This window comes from Colobus angolensis, unplaced genomic scaffold (assembly GCF_000951035.1).
Source record: "Colobus angolensis palliatus isolate OR3802 unplaced genomic scaffold, Cang.pa_1.0 Scaffold9, whole genome shotgun sequence".
NCBI lineage: Eukaryota > Metazoa > Chordata > Mammalia > Primates > Cercopithecidae > Colobus > Colobus angolensis.
In genome coordinates this window covers 620,838-639,712 of record NW_012122931.1, presented here as the reverse complement: position 1 = coordinate 639,712, position 18,875 = coordinate 620,838, and the positions used below count along the sequence as shown (strand labels likewise).

At 54.0% G+C, this 18,875-nt stretch overlaps 1 protein-coding gene across 1 annotated transcript in view; it reads right to left on the bottom strand.

Annotated features, from left to right (window-relative positions):
• VAV2 (vav 2 guanine nucleotide exchange factor) overlaps window positions 1–18,875 on the bottom strand; it is a 218,984-nt gene that overhangs the window by 91,967 nt on the left and 108,142 nt on the right. Inside the window, exon 5 of the mRNA XM_011931421.1 lies at window positions 9,506–9,564. Within this exon, the coding sequence (XP_011786811.1) occupies window positions 9,506–9,564 (59 nt within the window). The remainder of the gene's footprint in view (window positions 1–9,505; window positions 9,565–18,875) is intronic.

Genomic DNA, 18,875 nt, shown 5'->3' with positions numbered 1-18,875 from the left:
TGGATGGATGGATGGATGGATGGATGGATGGATGGATGGATGAACAGAAGGGTGAATGAATGGGTGGATGAGTGTATGGGTGGATGGATGGATGGATGGGTGGGTGAATAAATGGATGGATGCATGGATGGATGGATGGATGGATGGATGGATGGCTGGATGGATGGATGCATGTATGGATAAATGAATGGATGAACAGAAGGGTGAATGAATAGGTGGATGAGTGTATGGGTGGATGGATGAATGGGTGGGTGAATAAATGGACGGACAGATGGATGGATGGATGCATGCATGCATGTATCAATGGGTGGATGGATGGGTGGATGGATGGATGGATGCATGGATGGATGGATGGATGGACGAATGAATGGATGGATGGATGGATACATGGATGGGTACATGGATGGATGGATGGGTGGTGGAAGGATGTATGGAAAGAAGGAAGGAAGGAAGGATAAATGAGTGAACGGATGGACTGATGAGTGAACGGATGGACTGATGAGTGGACAGATGGACAAACTGAAGAAGAGACGGGTGGATGGGTGGCTTGATGGGTTGTAGGGTGCTTGAATGATGGATGGGTGGGTAGATGTATGGATGTGTGGACAGATGGACAGGCTGATGAATGGACTGGAAGATGGGTGGCTTGGTGTGTGCGTGGATGGGTTGTAGGGTACCTAGATGGATGAAAGAATGGACAGGAAAGAATGGGTAGATATATACACAGATAGATGATGAATGAGTGGTAGATGGGTAGATAAGTGGGTAGATAGAAGAATAAAAAGAAGGAAGGAAAGAAGGCAGAACAGAAGGCGGGGAGTGGGGGGTGGATGGGAAGGAGGGAGTGAGACGAGAAAAGAAGTAATAATAAAATCCATTAGATGAGCCGAAGAAGTATTCTCAGTGGGCAAACTGGCAGCTCAGCAAGTTCATCTGACAATAGCTGTGATGATCTGGAGCTGAGCAAAGAGAGAAACTCAGCTGCATTTTGTCTTTTAAAGACAGACACAGGCAGATCCCTGCCCCACTGCAGAAGCTCAGGCTGGCTGTTCACGCCCCCCTGCCAGGCTGCCAGCCCTGCTTCTCCTGACCGTCTCCAGCATGAGGGAGCTCATCTACACCAGCCATGCAGTAAACAGCCAGTTACTGTATTTCTGAACAAATGTGTCTCCTTCACACCATCATCCTCATGGTGGCAACCGCAGAGAGGACACACCAGCGTCCCCCAGCCCTGCCGCTCGGTTAGGGGTGCAGAGTGGGGGCACAGCCCCCGTTGACCCATTGGGCCTCCCTCGCCATTTCTGTGCTGGACATAGACTCACCCCAGGTCGTACTGGCCAATGTGTGCCATGCACTTCCCATGTGCCAGGCCCAGAGAGTCACCCGATTCTCCCACTCAGTCCTTATGAAAACCCCACACCCAAGATGCCATAGTCATCCTATTCACAGACGACATCCCAGGTCTTGTAGGTGGCAAGACTGGATTCCAGCCGCCAGCCACTCAGCTGTCAGGTAAAAGCCGCGGCAGACCCTGGACAGCGGGAACGGGTTCAAAGCCTTCTGTGTGGGGCCAGGTGCACACTTCTGGTGGCCAGGGGGCCAGGCTGTGGCTTTAGTACAGCAAAGGTCAGTGTTTGCTGCCTCTGCAGATGTGGCCTCCCTCTACCCCAGGGCCACTCATTCCTTCCCAAGTGTGGGTCTCCAGTCAGCAAGCATGGGGAGAGGGTCGTCGGCCAAGAGAGGGTGGAAGGCTTGGTGCAGAGCTGCCCCCATGCTGAGCAGCAGAACTGGACGCTAGGCCAGGTATAGTGCATGGAAAGGGAATCCCTCAGGCACTGGGGAGGCCCTGCCCCAGTGGCCTCTGCTGACATCACCCCCTGCTTGTCCCCTCTCTGCACTCTGAGTACCACCCACCAGCAGCAGCTCCCACAGGTGTGGCAGGTTCCAACTGACAAGCACCCAAAAGGCTGAAGCGGGGCAGGGAGTGGCCGAACACAGTCTGCATCACCCTGCACTATGGCCAACCCACACATGCCACGCCCCTTTGCTACACCAAAGCACTTGCCCACCGATACTCAGCTCTGTCACTAGCCTTGGCCGCCACATCAGCATTGGCATCCCTAAACCAAAGAAACCAAGCCAGGCCTGAGTGCCCTGGGCTCTCCCTCCCTGTGCCAACACTGCCCAGACAGGACAGCCGAGCACCCTCCCTTCACCCGCCCTCACCATGAGGAGCACCAGCCCTTGAGAACCTGCAACCAAGCCCCAGGGAGGATCCCAAACACTCTGGGTGCCTGCTGCTCCCGCTGGCATGATCCCTACATTCAGACTCGACTGCTGGAGATACTGGGATACAGAATGAGCAAGATCCAGGCCTGCCAGGAACTCCCAGTGCAGAGATATGTGTGGGCACATGAACATATATACACACACACGTGCACACACACATACACCCATCTGCACATAGATACTCCATGAACCTACACACACACCCCCATCTGCACATGCACACACACACACACTCCATGCACCTGTACACACACACACATCTGCATGTACACACACACACCCCATACACCTGCACACACACACACTCCATGCACCCGTACACACACACATCTACATATGCACACATACCCCAGGCACCTGCACTTACACACACATCTGCATATGCACACACACTCCATGCACCTGTACACACAAACACATCTGCATTTGCACACATACCCCATGCACCTGCACACACACACACTCCATGCACCTGTACACACACACATCTGCACATGCACAAACATACCCATGTGCACCTGCATACACACCCCCACATGCATGTGTACATACACACATGCACACACCCATACACACGCACTATCTAACACAGTTTGTTCTGCCTAAACTTGGAGGCTCCAGCCATGGCTGGACAAATGCAGAGGAGAGTGGTGCGAATGAGGCAGTGACCGCGCCAGACCAGAGTGCTGGGCCTGCCCAGTGCTATTCTTCACTGAGTTGCCGCTGGCTTGTGCTACTGACCAGGGCAACAAGGGTGTGGAACAGGTGCCAGATTGATGGAGCAAGTCAGCTGGTGACTCGAGCCTACCCTTCAGAGAGCTGGCTGCTGTGACCAGAAGCAGGCTGGAGGGGGCTGGACCCCAGCATCGAAGCCCAGCAATCCAAAGGTGGCCTCTTCTGACCTCCCCTCTCCAGGAACGAGTTTAATATCTTCCAATTACTCCCCTCCCACTCCCTATGCAGAGGAGGTTGAATCCATTATTGTAATGAAAGGAAAGAAAAAGAAAAAAAGACTCTCCAATTAGGCCGGCCCAGGGACTCACGTGTCATCCTGTCCCCTCACAGCAGACCCACTGAGGACAGGTGGCCAGGACGTTTGATGTCACCAGGTGGGACAATTAAATCCATCTTGCTGGCGGGATGAGCTGCTAAGCATATAATGACTGCCACCTCCCGTCCCCATCTCCTCTCAGCCCAATTACCTGGAATTAAGCAGGCAGCACCAGATGGGAAAAGGGACACCAGCTCGGATGGAAGAAAGCGTTGAGAGCCGGGGATGCTGTGCCCAAGAGAGAAGGCTACAGGAGCCACAGCAATGTCTTCAAACACAGCAAAGACTCCGGGGAGAAGAGGCCGGGACTCTCGGGGCAGGACAAGGCGTTGGCGTGCTTATCCTTCACCTCGGATAACAGTGTGCACAGAGGGTAGCACATTCATTCACGGAGGTGTAGGAACTGCAGAGTCTGCCAAGGCCCACTCACAGAGCCTCTGGCTGAGATGTCTCACTTGAGAGGTATTTGGTATCCTAGTAGGTGATTCGGGAAGGCAAAACCAGGTTTGGGAGTGGAAGTCAAGGATGCAGCCCTCACCACTGCATAGACTTTCTCATTATCTGGGCCACCCAGCAAGGAACGGGGTTCCAGTGCCCTCCCGGCCACTGCAGGAGCAGAGGCTGAAAGGAAAGAACTCAGCAAGAGGCCGTCTCTGCAAGCTGCCTCTATATCCCGGGAAGGCACCCGGCCTCTCCCTACACGAGCCACATCTTAGGTCTGGTTGCTCAGTGCTCCGGGATAAAGCTCGCCACCAGCTCCCCCTGCACATGGGAAGACCAAAAGGCGGGTCCTCAAAGCCATAACAAAATGCGAGGTCACCGCTTACAGTTCCTAAGGTTTTGTTGTGCTTAGATTCGATACTGAATGTCTGATATTCTAAGAATTCACTTCATATTGAAGCAGGAAGTTCCAGCTTACGTCCATTTCTCTCACTCCAACCTCAGCCTGACCCCTGTCCCCTGCCTTGCAGCCGTCACAGCAATGCTATTCACAGGAGTCAAAAGATGGAAACAGGCCAAAGGTTCATCACGTGATAAACAGATATGCAAAATATGGCCCGGCCACACAATGGAATGTGACACGGCCATAAAGAGCAATGGCGCACTGACCGGCTACGGCTGAGTGAACCTTGAAAACAAGATGCGGAGTGGGAGAAGCCACGTGTGAAAGGCGTGCACGGTATGATTCCGTGGACACAAAACATCCAGAGCAGGCAGACAGAAAGCAGGCTGGGGGCTGCCCGAGGCTGGGGACGGTGGTGACTACTCACGGTAACGGGTTTCTTTCTGGGGTGTGAAGATGTTTTGAAAGCAGATAGAGGCGGTGGTTGCACCATACTGTGAACGTACTAAATGCCACTGAATTGCATACTTTAAAAGGGTTACATTTATGTGATATGAATGTATTTGAATTTTTAAAAGTCAGAAGCAGAAGAGAGGGTGGCAGGGCTGGGCCAGCACGAGACAATCAAAGCCAGGAGCCCAGCCCAGCAAGGAGCCAGGGCTGAGTCCCTCCATCCAGACTCCATGCTGATATGTGCCCCCCACCGGGACCCCATGCTGGTATGTGCTCCTGACCAGGACCCCATGCTGGTACATGCCCAGACATACCACATACTTGGGCCTTCAGACAGCCTCCCAGCCAATCCAGGGGCGTTTGCTGCTGCTCTAACAGGTCACCAGAGAGTTGAAGAGTTGGTAGCTACAAGCAACACAGACTCTTAGAGTTCAGGGGGTCAGAAATCTGAAGTGGGTTCTAGGGGCTGGCATCAAGGTATTGAGGGTCTGGTCCCTTTCAGGAGGCGCCGGGGAGAATGCGTCCCTTACCTTTTCCAGCTTCCGAAGAAGCCGCCTGCATTCCTTGGCCCACAGCCCCATCACGCTAACTCCGCCTCTGCCATCACATCTCCTTCTTCCGACTCTGACCTTCCTGCCTCCCTCTTAAAATTGTGTGTATTTACATCTGCGAAAACCCTTTTCCTTGTCACTCTCTCAGGGTTTGGGGGTTAGGACATCCACCTAGCAGCCGTGGGCCTTCACCAAGGACCAGGTGCTGTGCTGTATGGTGCACAGACACACAGCAGCCACACGAGGCAGGGCCACGCTCCCAGCCTACAGAAGAAGAGACAAAGGTTCCAAGAGAATCCCTGCCCAAGGTTGTTTGGCTGATGGAAGTTTCCTTCATGGGTCCTGACCTCCCAGGCTGAGGGTACCTTTTGGCTTCCTTCTCAGGAAGTCCTACCCTTCACCATCTCCTCCCTCCCAGCCGTTCAGAGCTGTGATGACCCCAAATTAGGACACCCCCAATCTGGAGGGTTAGCTCTGGCAACAGCAAGATCCACATCCCCACATGCCTCACTGGGTGCCTTCCACAAACCCCTTTCCCACTCTACAACCACAATCCTCCCCCTCGCCCCCCTTCCCCAACACGTTTGATCCCCCAGCCGGCACCAGGGCGGGATTCTTAGATTAAGTCTCCAATTCATCAGCCTCTGAGAAGTATAATTGGGGCTTTTATGGAAAATCAGCTCATTATGCAAAGTGCAAGGGTTGTGAAAATGATTTTTTTGAAGAAGCACGTTGGGCTCCTATCCAGCCATGAAACGAGGGAGAGATTCTTCAGGGCTGTGGGCTTGGTTTGCGGGTTTTCAAGAAGGAAGGGGTTGTGCTAAACTAGAACCTTTTGCTAATCACTAACACTACAAAACGCTCGAAACGAAACACTTAGTGTCTTGTGAAGTGCTGGTGGCTGACCCCAGAAGGTTCAATTCCCCACGGAAATCTCAGCCCATCCAGAGCAAGGTGGGACATTGCTCAGACTCAGCCACCAAGTAGGGCTGCCTAGGAGGGTTGCCTGTCACCTGTCTCCCGAACTCTCGGGTGAGCGTGTGAACCAGTGGAGGTCTGCACTCAACCCCAAGGGCTGCAGAGGGAAAGGACCCAGGAAAAGTCCCAGAGTGGGGCTCAGAGGAGGGAGGGTGGAGGAGAAGGGCAGGAAAGTCAGGCCCCGGGGAGAAGGGCCTGCAGAGGTCTTCCTGTGAAGCCTCGCTCTGCACTCAGGAGGCCCTTTCCTTTGGCCTGCAAACACCTCCCTTCGTCTTTCACATCTGCCTGTCCTGTGTGCAGAAAGGGGTAACTCAGCAGACGTGGGGTGCTCAACCCCTCCACATGCCAAAGAAAAGACTGGCTCTTGCCCAGCTCCTAGGAGATGACCTCTAACCTCTAAGTCCTGGAGTGTCCCCCGGATAAGCCCTCTGGATAAGAGCGTCTTTGTACAGCTGAGGCCTTGGGCCACACAGTGTACACTCACGATGTGGTTTATGGCAGGGCTGTGGGCAATGCAGGATCAGTGTGGCCTTGGGAGGGGCTGAGGATGGAGTAACTAAGGTTGGTCTCACAGGCATGCCCAACCCCACCGACCACCAGTGAGGACCCCCCACTCCAGGGCTTGGGTGGGCTTCCGTGGCTGGCAATGTTCTGTGGCTGTTGCCACACGTGCCTACTGTCACACACCGTTGCCGGGAGAACTAAGCACTATGCAGAAGGCTCCATGGGGAGGGGACAAATGCAAACCCACGCCCGATGTATCCTGGCTCCACCCCGGGGCCTTTTCCATTTGCTGATTTGAGTCTAGACCTTTCTCCGCAGCCATAATGGCTTCTCCTGGTGAATCCGAGAACCTGGGGATGGTCTTGGGGACCCCACACATACCCTGCTACTGTCACTGGGAACATTTAGTGAGCCCTTCTCTGGGCCAGGCCCTGCGTCCTGGGATTTACAGGTCTCATCTCAATAAATCCGAGACGCCCTCAGTGTTGATCCTCATCTTGTAGATATAAAAAGGGAGGCTCGGGGAGATATCTCCAGCACGAGCCCCACAGCTAACCAGGACACAGGCTTCAGAGCTGGGTCCACCGACACGCAGCCCTGGCTCATCATGCCTCCACTCAGGTCTCCCGTGAGGCGGCAGCCTTCAGGGCTGGGGTCTGTGTTCCCAGTCCAAGGGGTCAGTGTGCCCACACGCTGCCTAGGCAGTTCCCCGACCTGAGAGGGAAGAGGGCAGGTTTCCCACTACATTTGCCAGCCCCAGGGCCAGGGCCAGCAAGCAGGGCCAACCGACTGCTCCGCCCGTCCTGGGAGGAGCGGCATGAAGCACCAGCAGCGTCCTCTGGGGTTGGCTGGGTGGAGGGGCCAGAGAGGTGGCGAAGGGAGGGAGTGGCCCGGAGGGAGGGAGGGAAGGAGGGTCCCCACCCCGGGCCTCAAAGGGCCTCCCCATTCATCAGACAGCAGGACAGACATGCAGGATAGATGCAGGGCCAGCCCTTTCCACTGTCCTCACCATCCCCGAAGCCACCAGTGGGCTCCCGTTGCCACCTGTAAACCCCAAGGGAAACAGGCCCTCGGAGCTTCAGACGGAGCACCTCAGCCTTAGGAGGGCAGGGACATCCAGAGCCTGACGCAGACACAGCTGTGACCCAGGACTGTGACCACGGACTGTCTGCAGCAGGAGAAGGGATATGGCTGTGGGCACCCGTGGCAGGACCGCGCCAACGCCAAGCCGGGCCACCTGCCTTCCCAGGAACAGAATCAGGTCACTCGTCTGATGTGGGGTCTGCAGCACCAGGCCTCCAGTTTGGGAGAATGTCTAATGGATTTGGAGAAGAGATAAAAAGTCTAGTATTTTGTGCAGGAGCAATTAAAATGACTGATTTTTTTGTTGCTTGACTCTCTTTCCTGCCTAATAATATGTTAAAAAAAAAAACAAAACAAAACAAGAAGAAACAGGCTAGGGAGTACAACCACGCCACTGACAGTACTGTATGTCACGGGCTGGTGGAAGGAAGAAGGAACCATCATTTCTGGAAACAAAACAAACAGCACATAGTCTTTGTATCCAGAAGTGATACTTAAAAAAAATTAACGTGTTTTAAACGGTGCCTATTACAGACTTTGCACCAGTTGGAGAACAGCCTACGCACCTGGTGGAGGGACTGGTGGGGCCCCAGAGGTGTTAGTTATTCTCTAGAAAGTACTCAGGGTGCTGGGCACCGGGGTTTTGACTGTTATTCTTTATGCCCCAAATGTGTTCTAAATATTCTTTTGTATGTGATTAATATGGAATTTTAAGAGTCTGTCCTATATTTCATATTTTCAAAAAACCTCAATTCAAAGGAATTTCCGAGTCCTCTGAGAATCCAACATCGGAAGTCCCCATGGGTTTAGGAACATTTAGCCCTGCCCAGGGTCTCTGTGAACCTGAACAAATGGCCCCCACCAAGGGGCAACTGTGCCACCAAATGCTCCAGCACCATCGTTCTGGGACCCCCCAGCCTGCAGTCACACACGGCATCCCTCACGGATCACATCAGGGTGAAGCCCCTTCCCAAAATCAGGGCACCCTCATGATGTCACCTGTGCCCAGATGTGACCCCATCCTCTCTGCTCTCAGGCCAGGCTCTCTCTGCCATCCCAGCCTCTCCTTCTCACTCTGCTGGCCCCTGTCCTCCTAAGGGTCTCCCAGACACACATCCCCACCCCGTCAGGAACCTGGTCTCCCTGACCTCAATCTGTGGGTCAGAATCCACAGTGACCAGTTCTTATCTGGGGCCATTCCCTCCTCTCACAGATGCCCAAGTGCCATCCAAGTGTCAGAAGCAGGAGGCAAGATCACAGGGGTCAGGGGACCCTCTGAGGCTGAACTCTGCAGTCCAAGCAGAATAAACGGAGAGTGGAGAAATTCCTTGGCTTGACTTGTCCAGATGCCCTGCACAGAGACCTGCAGCCCCTAAGCCAGGCAAGTCCACCCAGACCCCAGCTACCTCATTCTCGGCAGAGCCCCTGGTTCTGATGTGTGGAGAGTACATTTAGGTAGGCAATGATCTGTGAAAGGATTAATTTACTGATCTTATTACCTAAATCGAAAGAGATTTTGCAGCTATCAGTAACATGCTTGCAAGATTTCCCCGGTGTGAGCTGAAGCCTCCCTCCCCCGACACCCCTTACTGTAGCCGCCAACAAGTTACTCGACAACACGCTGCAAATGCGTGATAAAGACACAGGCAGAGGCAGGGCATCTGCTTCCCACCCCAGTATCTGTGACAAGGCACGCCAGCGTCAACAGAGATGAAAGGACCTGGCCTTGGCAGCGCACTCCGGAGAGCTCACCTGATTCCTTTGTTCTGCGCAATGCTGTGCAGCGAGAGCCTCGACACCGCGGAGATGACCTGTGAGAGACAAGAAAAGACGCTCCTATAATTTCACAAGAAACCAGAAAAGGCATCACAGAACTGGGGACAGTGTTTTGCAGGACATCGAGAACTGTTAACTAAGCACATCACATCTGGGTAAGAAACACGGCTACAGTTTCGGAGATGGGGAAATGGGAGCCCAGAGAGGTCAAGCAACCCGCCCAAAGTCACCCAGCAGCCAGGATACCACGCACATGCAAATATCCCAGGGTTCTGCTTGCTTCCCTTCAAGCCCTCCCCTGCATGACATTTAACCAGATGCCTGGCTCCATGGAGGGTTCGGGACACAGAAGGACAAGAGCTCCAGGTGCACAGCGGCATGACGGGATCTCTCCTTGTCTCCCCTGACCAGCAGATTGGTCAAGAGGAAGGTTTGGCGAGGAGCAGTAGCCGCTCCTCCTCCCTCTGCTGCCCCTAACCAGCCTGCCCCTTGATGTGGGCCTCCTCTGGATAGGCAGGACCCACCTGTCTCCTGGCATTGAAAGCCCCAACACAGCTACTCCACAGATCTCCAAAGGGACGGTGGCAAGCAGGCCGGAGAGAGGACAAGAGGCTCTGCAGATGAATATGGGGAACCTGGGGCAGAGGACAGGAGATGGCCGGCCCAGGGGCACAGGTTGTCACACACATGAGATGGCCAAGAAGCTGTCACAATTCACAGGGTGAATGGAGCTCCTGCATGCCAGACTCAGGCCCTGAGGAGGCAGGTGCGGCCTCAATGTTGAAACTGCACCGAGTGTGAGTCCATGTGTGTGCGCAAGTTCGCGTGTGTGGTCGTGTGTGCATGTTGCTTGCGTGTGCTCCAAGTTTGTGTGTGCACTGAATGGTTACGTGGCTGTGTGTGCATGTACGTACACGTGTGTCTGGCAGTGGGCAAGCAGAAAAGGCCCACGAGGGCCACGTGCTGAATTCATAAACACCCTCCACCGGGTGCTGGCGTCACAGGAACGGAGCTCAGAGGGCGCTGTGTGTGCCGCACACCACACCAGGGAACCCCACGAGGCCATCCTGCGGTGCACATTTGCTAGACAGGAAAACCGAGGCTCGGTCACTTGGCCAAAGCCCCCCAGCCGGATGTACCCCCCAGGCTTCCTTTCAGGCTGTTCCGCTTCCAGCAGCAATTTTCAAAAAGGGGGAGAGGAAAGAAAATGAACTATGGAGACGGCAGGTTCGACCAGTGAGCCAGCGGCTGCGTGCTGCCTTCCTGTAGGTGCTCGTGGTTAGGGGCCGGGGCCAGGGAAGCCGGGGTCGTGGAAGGACAGGGTTCTTCTGTGCTTCCTCAGACAACACTCAATGGGCCGATTATGCAGCCGGCCCAGCCGCACTCCCATGCTGATGCTACAAGGGGCCTTTCACAAATAATCAGGAACTTGGCTCTGCGAGTGTTTTTGGCTTTTAAGAGCTCTAAGCATTTACGGAAAACAAAAATTAAAGCAATATTGCTGTATGTCCTTACAGTTATTTGGAAGAATGTTAGATCTCAAAGGGTTTGGCAACTACAGGGCACCCGAGCCCCCCCCTACACACCTCCCACAGCAGACGTGGCTAATCAGCTCCTCCAAGGAGCAGGGCGTAGGCCCAGAGTCCTCCTCCAAGGAGTCTAAGGAGGCACCAGCATTCGGTCAGCACTGACACACAAGAACATGTTTGTCAACCTGGAGTCAGCGCAAAGGCCCCAGGTCGGGTCATACAGATGGAACCGGAGACAGAAAGGAGGCGTGGTGGGTGAGCCAGCCAAGGCCAGAACATGGGTCTCCTGCATCCGCGCATCTGTGGCTCCTGTGGACAATTTCTACAGCTGCTATGACCACAGCAGCCTCAGCCCCGAGCTTGGGGCGCTTTGCCCCAGGATGAACATGTCATGAGTGGCGTATGAAGGGCTCTGGAGGGCCTGCAGCATTGATGGGCAGCTCCTTCCATGGGTTCAGCATGACCAGCTATGCTGGAGGAGCCCTGTCCCTCCATCTGCCTGAATTTCAGGCTTCCTGGCTGGCACTGGGGACAGGGAGAAGCTCAGGGGCCCACCATGGGGGACCACACTCCAGTGACCCAAAACCCAGGGCAGGCGCTGCTGGAGCAGACACCGGACCAGTGAGATAGCCATGTGGTCAGATGGGGCAGAGGCGGCCCCGTATGAAACCCATCGGCCTGAAAGGTTGGGAACAGAAGTACCTCCCTGCAGGAAGAGGGATGCCCCACAGTAGCTCCCCAGGGCAACTCTGGCTATGCCCGCCCCACTCTCAGGACAGAAAGCTGGTGTCCCCAGGGGCCTGGCTCTCAGGCAATGATCAAACACCTCTTAGCCCACAGCCCCAGCCAACTCTTCCGATATCGCAAATGTCAAAGGATGACATTTTCCCTACTTTTATTACCTCGTCTGTTCCAAGTGCCGGTTAACAAACGAATGAAGACACACAGCTGCACTTCCCTTCCTCCTTCCTTCCCTCTCCTGAAGACAGCCGCCGGAGCAGGAGGAAAGGAGTGTGTGTGCTGGGGACAAGGAACAGGGAGGAAGGACAAGGGGAAAGATGTCCTACTCGAAAGCACCAGGCCTGCTGGGGAGTCTACCTGCACCACCAGCTCCCAAAGCTTTAGGCCTCTGTACCATTTACCAATGTCCAGGCCTCACCCGGCTGTGCTCAGTGAGACTCACTGAGAAACGAGGTGGGGACTGGAGAGCTCGGAGGACAGGCTGTGGTGGTTGAGTCCAGATGATCCTGGATGGCAGCCCTGGCTCCATCCCCACCCAACCATGGCCTGTTCTGACCTCAAGGTTCTCAGACATCGGCAGCCCGTCAGCCTCCATACAGCCACAGTCCAACCTTTTCAAGATGGCGCTTTAAAGGACAGACCCTAGGTCCTATCCCCCACCCCAGAGGCTCTGGGGCCTGGGAATCTGCATTTATAGTTCAGGGCCCACATGGCTGGATATGCAGCCCAGTGGGGCCCTCTGTCCCCCAGGGACTGGCCAGATGGGTAACGCCACAGACTGGGTCAAAGCCTGCGGGAAGCCAGGAGCATGTCCCAATTGTCCACTTGTGGATGCCTCACAGAGGCAGGGTCCCTGAAGCCCCTCCACACTGGACAGGGAAGCAGAGGGACCAGGAAGGACACAGGGAAGGGGATGTGGTCTGTGAGCTCTTCCAGGGTAGGAACTAAGTTGGCTTTGCTGAATGATTTATCTCCAACGTCTTCACGTTGTAGGCCCTTCAGCTACAACTCCACCTGAGAAACCTTTAGATCACAGTGACCGTAAATGCAAAGCTCTATGCTGCAGTTTCAGCAGAGGATAGGAAGCCTCAGTGATCCCAGAGCCCAGGCACCGAAAACTCCACTTGACGGTTCCTTCCACAAAAACACTTCAGCATCTTTACTTTACTGCATCGAGTTTCCAAACCGAGGACAGAGGTGCTGTGCTCACAGTACTTGCAACTTAAACATCCACAGTCAAACCCAAGACAGGGCCATGAAGAAAAAGGAAACATAGACTGTGGATTCACTGTTGGACAATCCCCAATTTTGCATGGCCTTCTGGAAAGAACCCAGATGTCTAGCTATTCACACGTGACCTCATCCCAGTCTCCACTGCACCTCTGCACCTTCTCTCTGCATCGTCTGCCTCACTTCTTTTTCACACCTCCTGTAACTTCATCCTTCTGTGCTGTATTCTTAGTGACTTCCTTGGTTCTATCTTCTGATTCATTAATTCTCCCTTCGGCTCCACCTAGACTACTGCTTAAGACACATATTGAGTTTTTCATTTCAACAACCTCAATTTTCATTTTGAGAATTTCTATTTAGTTCTTTTCTCAAAGTCCATCTGTTCTTTTTGTCCTGCTTGTTTGCTCATCATTTTCTCTTCTTTTCTTTTGCATTCTGTTCCTTTTTTCCGAGAATAGAAACTCTCTCTCATCAATTGCATCTGCTAGTCCCCTCCCCCATGCTGATCTGTTCTTTTTCAGCACCAGCTGGCTAGTCTGGTAAACATACATATATTCACAGATTACATGTATTGTGTATAAACACACGTATATGTCATTCTATGCTGTAAGTGCATCCTCAATGGGGATTGTTTTCAATGGGTGGAGGGAGCCCCCAAGCTCTGAGAGGCATAACTGTGAGGCTCTCCTGGTTTCCCCCTGGCTTTCAGGCCCCACCTTGGGCCTGGTGCCAATGCAGGATGGATCCTGCCAGAGACTGTTTCCCTGCCCAGCCTGGGATGGTCAGCTGCTTCTGTGTGCCAGAGTACAGCTCTCTGGTCCCCCCACTGCATGGCCCTCTCGGCCTTCCTGGCTCAGCTCTCTGCACTGCGTCCATTCCATCTCCCTCACCTCCACCATGACGCAACCCCAGCTGTTGGGGCCCAGGCCCTAGGGTGGGCCTGGTTCCAGGCCTCCCAGGGGGTGGGTGGGGAGCCAAGCTGGCCTGGCTCCTCTTTCTGTCTTTGACATTCCTCTTGGTTTCTGACAATTGAGGATTTCCCTTTCTAGTTCTAAGCCTAGTAATCACGTTTTAGTTTGCATTATTTCATTTAAAGAGGGATTCCATGTGTTGAGGGGAGAAGAGGAGCCCAGGCTCACTGGACCACTGTGTTTTGTAGAAATCCCTACGCCTTCCACAGAGCAGGAACTCACAAAAACCTCCAAGCAAAACAGCCGTCAAATCCCCGTGAGCCTGGGGCCCATCGGTGGGAGTGAGGACACGTCTACTCAACGTCAGTCAGTTTGGGGCAACTACACTGCAATGATTTTAAAGAGGAGCCTTGTCGGGCGTGGTGGCTCACGTCTGTAATCCCAGCACTTTGGGAGGCCGAGGTGGGTGGATCACTTGAGGTTAGGAGTTCGAGACCAGCCTGGCCAGCCTGGTGAAACCCCATCTCTACCAAAACTACAAAAAAATTAGCCAGGCGTGGTGGTACACGCCTTTAGTCCCAGTTACCTGGGAGGCTGAGGCAGGAGAATGGCTTGAACCCAGGAGGCGGAGGTTCCAGAGGGCCGAGATTGCGCCACTGCACTCCAACCTGGGCAACAGAGCAAGATTCCGTCTCAAAAAAAAAGAGGAGCCTGCCAATTTTGCCATTATGATGATAGGTGATGGGGTGGTGTTTGTTTAGCACACATCACAGGGTGGCAGTGTGGGGCAGTGACATGGAAGCAGGAACTCCCGGCCATACAGGTTGAGGTTCAAATGTCAGCTTCCCCCTCGGAGCTGGGGCGACTCTCAGCCTCCCTGAGCCTGTTTCCTCAACTATAAAACATGGTCCTAACAGAGGTCTCGTCACAAGGCTGCTGGGTCCTGCAGGAGGACACACCCCTAGAGGGGATGCAGCACTGCCCATGAGTGTCAAGTGAGGACAAGGCCATGGGTCTGCTGGTGGTCCCAGCACTCCCTGCAGAGTCAGAGCAGGCGTCCACCCACACAGGGGACTATGGGGTCCTCAAAGCAGGTCTGTAGCTGGGCAAGCCAAGGCCAGCATCAATGCTCAACACCTAGTGCCCATCAGGCCTCCCTCCAGGAAGCCCATCTCGCCAGGCGGTGCGTGCACAACTCTAGCTTTCTCTTTCTGGAGCCTCAGAGAGATGGAAGCCAAAGAAGTGACCCAATCACCCTGTGCTTGAGCCAGTGAAGCCACTGAGGGCCCCCATGGTGGGGCCGCCTGGGGCCCTAGGGAAGGGAACCATGTGCTCTGACAAGGTTTACAAGTTCCCGGCACCCTGCAGGCCCCTCTCTGACCCTCATCAAGCCTCCAGGAGTACTGGTTTTGCTTAGGGCCTCTGGAGGGAATCCCCCTTTCCACGACTCTCTGGCAGGGCCAGCCATACCCTCCTGGCCACCACCTACAGACCCCAATGCACCAGGTGAAGACAAGAGTAGCAGTGGCCAACGGTTATCAGTGCCCCCAATGCCCTGTGCAGTGCTAGACCCGAGATGTCCCACCCAACTCTCGCCACCTGCAGCTGGAAAACACATGCACCTTCTCCCAGAAGCAAGGCTCTGTCGCATCCAGCGACCCAACCACAGTCCTCTAGCTGGACAGCCGAGGATGCTGACAGCTGCCAGGAGAAATGGTCCAGTGTGGGGCGGTCCACCTGGCCCCAACTCAGCTGAGTGCTGGGCTCAGAGTAGCCTCCAGCATCATTTCCTAAACCAATGGAAATGAGTCACTCCTCCCACACCGCCTACAGGAATTGCTCAGACAGGGATCTGAGGTCTCAGGAAGACCTCCCAGCTGTTCCCCACCCAAGGCCCCAAGTGCACCTCAGACAGACAGACCAGGAGACTTGGAGTGAGGCAGCCACTGGCTTCTCCATACAATTGTTAACTGTCTTGTTCCACGTTTAAAAGTCCCTTCGTCTTGAGGAAACTTCCCAAGGTGGCCACGGGCATCCTCGCTGCCCTCCGTGCTTCTTGATCTGAAGTGACAGTCGGGTCCTGACTCAACCCGACTGCAGTGAGATGCCCGGGGCACAGGTCTGTGCGGCAACACGAGGCACAACCTGCCCGCAGCACAGCAGGTGCCACATCCCCGTGAGGTGGTGGGGTGCGGCAGGGAGAAGGAAGAGAAATGAGTCTTCTGGCTCTGGCCAGGAGATGCTCTGCAAAGAGGGAAGAGCCCAGACCGCCCTCGGTTCAAATTCGCCCTTCCCGGGCACTGTGCTGAGGCTCCCTGAGGCTGGGTTGACTCATTGTGAGATGAGGATAATAGTGTTTACTCGTGTGGCTGTAGGTGAATGAGACGGAGCCTGGCCCAAAGCAGAGACTCGCTCGCTCTCAGCTTGTGGAAAGGGGACTGTGCCCGATCAGGAAGGCCCACGGAGGGACTCACAGCTGCACTCCATCCTCCACTTGCTTGAATGAAGAAACGAAAACAGAGCAAAGTACTAGGCTCAGGGCCAGAAGCGCGCATGTTTGTTATGACTTTAGAAGACACCCATAGCCGCTGAAGTGTCCCTCCATCCCCTGGGAATGCAGCTCTGGCCCGTCCTATCCCTGAAGCCTCACAGCTTCCCCTGGTACTTGGGATGTGAACCTGAGCACATGGTTCCTCCGGCCAAACCTCAGTCAAGACACTCAAGCCAGGCAATGGTGACCCAGAACAACCACCCGGGTGGATGCATGTGTGCCTTACAAAGGGAAATCGAGCTGGGTGCAGTGGCTCATGCCTGTAATCCCAGCTACAGCCTCACTTGAGATGAGGAGTTCAAGCCCAGCCTCGGCAACACGGTGAGTTCTCATCTATTTTTTTTTTTTTTGAGACAGAGTTTCATTCTTGTCACCCAGGCTGGAGTGCATCTCCGCCCACTGCAACCTCTGCCTCCCGGACTCAAGCAATTCTCCTGCCTTAGCCTCCTGAGTAGCTGGGGATTACAGACAAGTGTTGCCACACCTGGCTAATCTTGCATTTTTAGTAGAGACGGGGTTTCAGCATGTCAGCCAGGCTGGTCTAACCTCAGGTGATCCACCCACCTCAGCCTCCCAAAGTGCTGGGATTACAGGCATAAGCTACCACACCCAGCCTCCATCTCTTAAACAACAACAACAAAAAAGGCTTTAGGGCCAGGTGCAGTGGCTCACACATGCAGTCTCAGCACTTTGGGAGGCTGAGATAGGAAGATTGCTGGAAGCCAGAAGTCTGAGGCCAGCCTGAGCAATACAACGAGACTCCATCTCTACAAAATCTAAAAAAATAAAAATAACCTGACGTGGTGGCATGCACCTGTGGTCCTGGCTATTCGGGAGGCTGAGGTGGGAGGATCACTTAAGCCCAGGTGGTCGAAGCTGCAGTGAGCCAGGATCCCACTGCACTCCAGGCTGGGGGACACAGTGAAACCCTATCTCAAAAATTAAATAAAAATTAAAAAGAAATTGGAGCCCCGAGCCGTGCTGGCGACCACGTGATGATGAGCTATCCGCCAACCCAGCCTGCTCTCAGAGGCTCTGCTGATCAGAAGAGCTGTCTGGCCCCGACCCTCCTGCTGTCATTAGCAATCAGTAAGCAGGAACTGCACAGACCTGGCCCCAGCCGCAGACCTTCCTTATCAGCCATTACCATGCATCTGGAAACAAATACACACACGCAGCCCGGAACCAAATGGCAAGATTATCAAACTCATTTCAATATGTTGCCCCGGAAACTCACCTATCTGCCTTGGAAATCTACAGTTCCTATTGCTGCATATTCAGAAGCAAATCATTATAAATTACTTTCTCTAGCTCAGCCTGTGTTATCCTTCATTTTTTTTTTTCTTTTTTCACGTGGAAAGCAAGGTCAGAAAAACTTGGGGTTCTTGCCTTCAGAATGACAAGCGACCATCGAGCACTGATAATTACAAAACATGTGCAATCACAGCTTCACATTCAGGTTTTGCCACCAGGAGGAGGCTGGAAAACAAAAGCAAGCAGGAAAGGCACTTCTCAGCCATTGCATTGGGCAATGGCAGGGCTGTGGGGCCCGACACCGACAGTTTCTTCTTGGGAGCCGGCAGAGTGCAGAAAGAGAGGTGGGAGCCGCCCCAAGGCCCCTGAGCAGCAAAATGAAAAATGCCACTCACTCAGCCAGGCGACTGGCAGCAACTCTGAAGGGGAATGCATGAAAGGAGGGTCTGGTTGTCCTTACAAAGAAGATCAGGGCTCGAAAGTCATTTAGAAGGAAAGATAAAGGTGAGAACGTCTTCTCTGTAAATAAATAGCTCAGAATTGGCCCACTCCTCCTGGAGCTTTCAACAAAATGATACCCAAATATATGCTTCCTTACTCTCAGTGGGTCTGGATCAACACCCTCAAATGCAGGAGTCTGAGAGAGAACCTGAGCCTTGGGGACCAGCAGCCCAAATCTTTGTGCCTTACACTCTGTGGGTGCTCCTTGTCTACAACATAGATGGATAAGTGGGTGGGTGTGTGAACAGATGGATGGATGAGCAGATGAGTGGACAGGTGGGTGGGTAGGTGGAAAGACGGATGGATGGACGGATGGATGGATAAGGGTGTGTGGGTGGATAAGTGGGTGGGTGGGTAAATGAATGGAAGGATGGAAGGATGCATGGGTGGGTGGGTGGATGGATAGATAAGTGGGTAGGTGGGTGGGTGGACGGATGGATAAGTGTATGGGTGGGTGAACAGATGGATGGATAGATGGGCAGATGGGTAAACAGATGGGTGGGTGGATGGATGGATGGGTGGATGGATGGATGGATGGGTGGATAACTGGGTGGGTGGGTGAACAGATGGATGAATGGATGGGCAGATGGGTGGACAGATGAGTGGGTGGGTAGATGGGTGGATGAATG